The sequence below is a fragment of the Egretta garzetta genome, unplaced genomic scaffold (assembly GCF_000687185.1).
Source record: "Egretta garzetta isolate BGI_Z169 unplaced genomic scaffold, ASM68718v1 scaffold230, whole genome shotgun sequence".
Lineage (NCBI taxonomy): Eukaryota > Metazoa > Chordata > Aves > Pelecaniformes > Ardeidae > Egretta > Egretta garzetta.
Window position 1 is genome coordinate 146,606 of NW_009258281.1, and position 4,544 is coordinate 151,149.

At 45.6% G+C, this 4,544-nt stretch overlaps 1 protein-coding gene across 1 annotated transcript in view; it reads right to left on the minus strand.

Annotated features, from left to right (window-relative positions):
* ATIC (5-aminoimidazole-4-carboxamide ribonucleotide formyltransferase/IMP cyclohydrolase) overlaps window positions 1-2,901 on the minus strand; it is a 27,420-nt gene extending 24,519 nt beyond the window's left edge. Inside the window, exon 1 of the mRNA XM_009636574.2 lies at window positions 2,814-2,901. Within this exon, the coding sequence (XP_009634869.2) occupies window positions 2,814-2,901 (88 nt within the window). The remainder of the gene's footprint in view (window positions 1-2,813) is intronic.
* Window positions 2,902-4,544: the final 1,643 nt, after the last annotated feature.

A 4,544-nucleotide genomic window follows, 5' to 3' on the forward strand; every position in this document is an offset into this window, starting at 1 on the left:
CGCAAGTGTGTGCGGGCAGGCCACGCGCCGGCAGGCCAGGGTGCGGGTTTTTCTCAGGCCTCCTCAGTGACAGGAAACCCAACGGAGGGGTGAAAAATGGGGCGTAGGCGAGGCAATACCTCATTGCAGTGAAAGGTGGTGCAATAAGGACAATTAATGTTTCACAGAAACGCTCGCTGGAATTTCATCTGTGGAAAATCCTCTCACAGAGCTTTCAATCTGCCGGCAAGCAGGGGCAAAGACAAAACGCTTGTTTACCAAGTCTGAGTTAAAAAATTAAAATTGCAAATGCTAAAATGGTGCTTTTCTTCCCTTTATTTATTTTCCATTTTTCTCTGTAAGGAGAATTAACGGGCAGAGCTTTTGTCCCCTACAGGCCTCCAAATTTCCTGGAACTCCTTGCAAAAGAGTTTTTCTTGTTCTCACTCTGGCTTGTGGTTGGCAGGTAGCGCTGACAGAGCGTGCTGGTTTTAACATCGCTGCTTAAAGTCTCTGCCGCGCCCCTGTATGCCCCAGCAGGGTTTAAGTGCAGCAGTGGGACAGCAGCAACCCGTGGTGCTTTGCAGGTAGCGAGCTCTGAGTTAATTTGCAGCACAACCCCTGGCCATCACCCTGCCAGTGTTCGCACGAGGCCTCTCCATGGCTGTCCTGTCACTTCAGCAGCACGCAGTCGGTGCTGCCGTAGCTAGCGGGTAGCATTGCCCAGTGAAATGCAAACATTTTGCAGGTATCGGGTCCAGCAAGCTGGGACCTGGTTGCCTTCGTATAACACGCACATCCCTGACACGTGTTACCTCTGGGGTGGTGGGGCCCTGGTATATGGGGTTTGAATCGGGTCCTTCAGCAATACAGCCAGCATGGGCAGGCCCCTGAGATATCTCTTGTGTTTTCATCATCCATGTAGGTGTTTGCTGTATGCTTACAGTTCCCGGAGCAGGCAGGCTGCATTAGGCTCTCTGCTTTCATTAAAAAAGAACAAATAAACAAAAGTTTCTAGATCTTGGAGACAGGAAGCTGGGAAGTGCAAAACAAGTGCAACTGGAAGACCCAGAAGCTTGGCTGTTTTGATTTGTGAATCTCTGGGCTTGGGCAGTATTGTCTGTGTAAGAAAAGAGTCAAGCAAGAAATACTAAACACACTAAATAAACCCAGTATATGTATTACTCTTAGTAGCAGCTAGTGACAAGCAGTAATAAATTACTGTTCAGAGGTGTGGCTGGGGCCAAATGAAAATATACTGTTAAGTGGTACATGAGCACTATCATTATGAAAATACGCACCTTTGAGAGAATAAAAGTTGTACAAAGAGTGCAGATCTGTACAGCTAAGGTGGGCTTTGGGGATGATTAATGTATGTGAAAATGAAAAATTCGACAGGGCTCTGCATATTTATCCTGTGTTGGAGCGCAATTGCGTATTCTGGTGCAGTGCCTGAGAAGCGAAGGAACAGCGCGCGTGCTGTTTGTGAAGCAGGGTGGTTTGTGATATTGCAGAAGCTGCGTGCGAGCAGGTGGCCATGTCAGCCTATGCACAAGAGGACAGGGCTGCTGCTGCTTTCAGACAAACAGTTGGAGGGACGTTATCAGCATAAATAGTGGCATTTGCTTTTTTAGCTTCTCCACCAGTTTGTTGTCCCTTGGCGCATGAGACGAGGTTTCTGTTTGCACAGGGCCTTGCATGGCAGGAGGGCAGTTTGGGTTTACCCCGTCTGCTCTCTTGGATTGAAGTCCGAGAAGGGGCGTTCTGGCTGTGTGCTAGAGGGGTGTATGGATTTGGATGTGGCAGATAATGTCCTAGTTTTGGGATGGCCATGCAGGGAAAACAAACAGTCTGCCTCCCCAAAGGTTTAGTTTTGCTTTATAGAGCTTAACTAATCAACTGCTTTTTGTGACATTTAGAGGATGTTCAAATATCCTGTGCTCTGCTCATGTCCCATCATTAATTCAGTAGGAACGAGGTCTCACTGGAGTTTTTTCCTGGTGTTTTAAACCACTGGAGAAGCTCATCTTGAGCCAAGAATGCAGTAACATCATACTGGAAATCATGGGAAGAGTAAATGCTAGAATTACAAATACCAGATTAAGGTTATTTCTAAATCATATCAGGGCCTACATCCAAGAAAGAAAGATCAGGCTTAATTAGCAATGTACTCTGCTGGATTAATAAAGAGAAGTAAAAAGAGGATGAAGCTGAATAGAGACATACAAAAGGGATGGTGTTCCTGGTTTTGCTGTTGTCTGGACAATACCCTACATTCCCTTCTCTTGAGACTGCAGGGAGTAATAGCAAAGCTTTTTAGCTTGACTCTGAGTCCCTCTATTCGTTTTCTTTCCATGTAGCACGCCAAGAGGAGTGTAAAGAAAACAGGTTAATTTGGCTGTGTATTATATTTGTTGGGATAGGAAGCGAACAAGCTAGGATTCTCCAGCTAATACTTGCAGCCGCCTAGGGTCTGGCAGAGGGGTGGGCTGCGCCTGGCAGCGGGCCAAGCAAGACACGGCTGAAATGTAGGAAACCAAAGTGCAAGTCCCTGGTTGGTCTGGTTTGAGGCAACCCTGTCTTAAGAAATGAAGTGTCATCAGTGGCGAGTCTTAGAAACAGTGGTCTGATCCGGATCTGCCCTACCCCAGTAAATGTGTCTCATTGCCATGAGGCCACTTTGGAAAAGCATGATGTTGTGGGCATCTCTGCCTGTATAAAAACAATCTTCAACTTTGATATTCTTCGTCATATCAAGTTTATTTTCCTTAACCAGGCCCTGCTTTCTTTTATATACCTCCCCATGCACTATTCACATGCAAACAACCCCTTGCCTCTTTTACGCTCTTTCTGATCTGCCTTCAAGCAGAGGTTGAGGTGTTTCAGCGTGGTGGTATTTGGCATGATGTAAGACAAATACATCTCTGTCGTACCCAAACTCCCATTTTCTTCACTGACAGTTATTTAAATGGGAAGTGAGGAAGTGAGGAAGATGTTACATTCACAAGGGGCACTGCTATCATCCACATTGTTCTGGTATCTGGTATCTTCCTTCAGAATGCTGTTTTCCAGACACTGGGCCTCAATTTCTCCAGTCTTACAGAGACCACAGTCTTGGAAGCACTTGTATGTACCCCTGCGCTCAGTATTATGGGATTACTTATCACAAAGTTGAGTACTTGTGAAGGTGCGTGCACAAGCAGGCTTCAAATGCCCTGTTTCAAATGTTACCCAACAGTAGAGATGGGAGTGCAGTTTAATACAGGCTGTTTCTCAATAAATAGTGCTATATCCAGTCTTTCGGTTTATCTGCCTTTGCTTTAAGGGTTCATGAGAACTGCAGGGTGAAGTCTTTTTGGTGTGTTACAGGAGAGAAAGAGCTGCTAAGTATTGCTCTGTTGGACCTTGTTGGAAAGTGGCATCACGCTGCCCATGCCACTTGCTACCAGTTGCCAAATCTCTGGGTTAACTCCAGCAGCTGAGCTGATGAACAGGCTAGCTGGGAGTACTGCACAACAACAGAGAGACTCAAGAGGTCTGATGCATTTTGAGTTTCTTTCTCAACCCTTATCAGCTTGGAGCAGCTTTTGTTTTACTGTGTTCCTTGGAGGTCCCATTTAAATCACATACGTGGGGCCGGCATACCTTCTGTCGGCTGTCCTTGTAAATCCATGATCAGGGTCCCACGTAGCTGCAGATGATGACTAGCCTATTAGCTCAGGTTCAGAGACACCAAAGAGCTTTGCATGTACAATTTGACCTGGGGTTTGAAGGGTACGTCCCCTGTTCAAGCACCAACATAAGTGGTTGGTTTTCCCAAACCTTTGGTATCACTGTCTAATGCTTTTCCTGCCAAAGAAACAATTTCCTTGTAATAGAATAAATATTGCAGATTTCAACCCGAGTTATTCTTGTAATGCTCTGGATTATGAATGAGACCCAAAGGTGCATAAACCGAACAACAATTTATTTTCTGAATGTTCCCATTCCTTTCCTCACAGAGGCTTGTTCCTATCCAAGCACAGAAAGAAGAATAATAATAAAAAGGTAAGAAATAGTTTCTCCTGTTGGCAAATTGATGCCTGCTCTATTGTCTGAAACCACCATGCAGTGAGACAATGAATCCCAGAGCATGAAACCCTGTATTGGTGGGTGAGGAAGCAGCCCGCAAAGGGGCAAAGCGGTGCTTTACAGGAAGGTCGTGTACTCTCAGAGCAGCCTCAGCTGAGCAAGATGGAGGTGGCGGTGGTGGTATCTTACTGACCTACAGGGTGCATGTATGGGAGAAAGATGATGCTTGAAGGGTGTGACTGAATACAGGTTTTGCAGTAAAAAAAAAAAAAAAAAAAATCTCATCCACTTTGAGTTTCTTTATGTGCCTCCTTGAGCAATTCACATGAAAGGAAGAATTCCCATTAAAGGGGGGGGGCGGCGGGGGGGGGCTGGCTGTTTTGGGGATTTTTTTGGCGTCATTGCAAAGAAGCAACATAATCCTGAAATAATACAAGGCTGTTTTACCTTTCCTGTAATTTGACCACTGAAATCACTTAATCATTCCCAGTGGA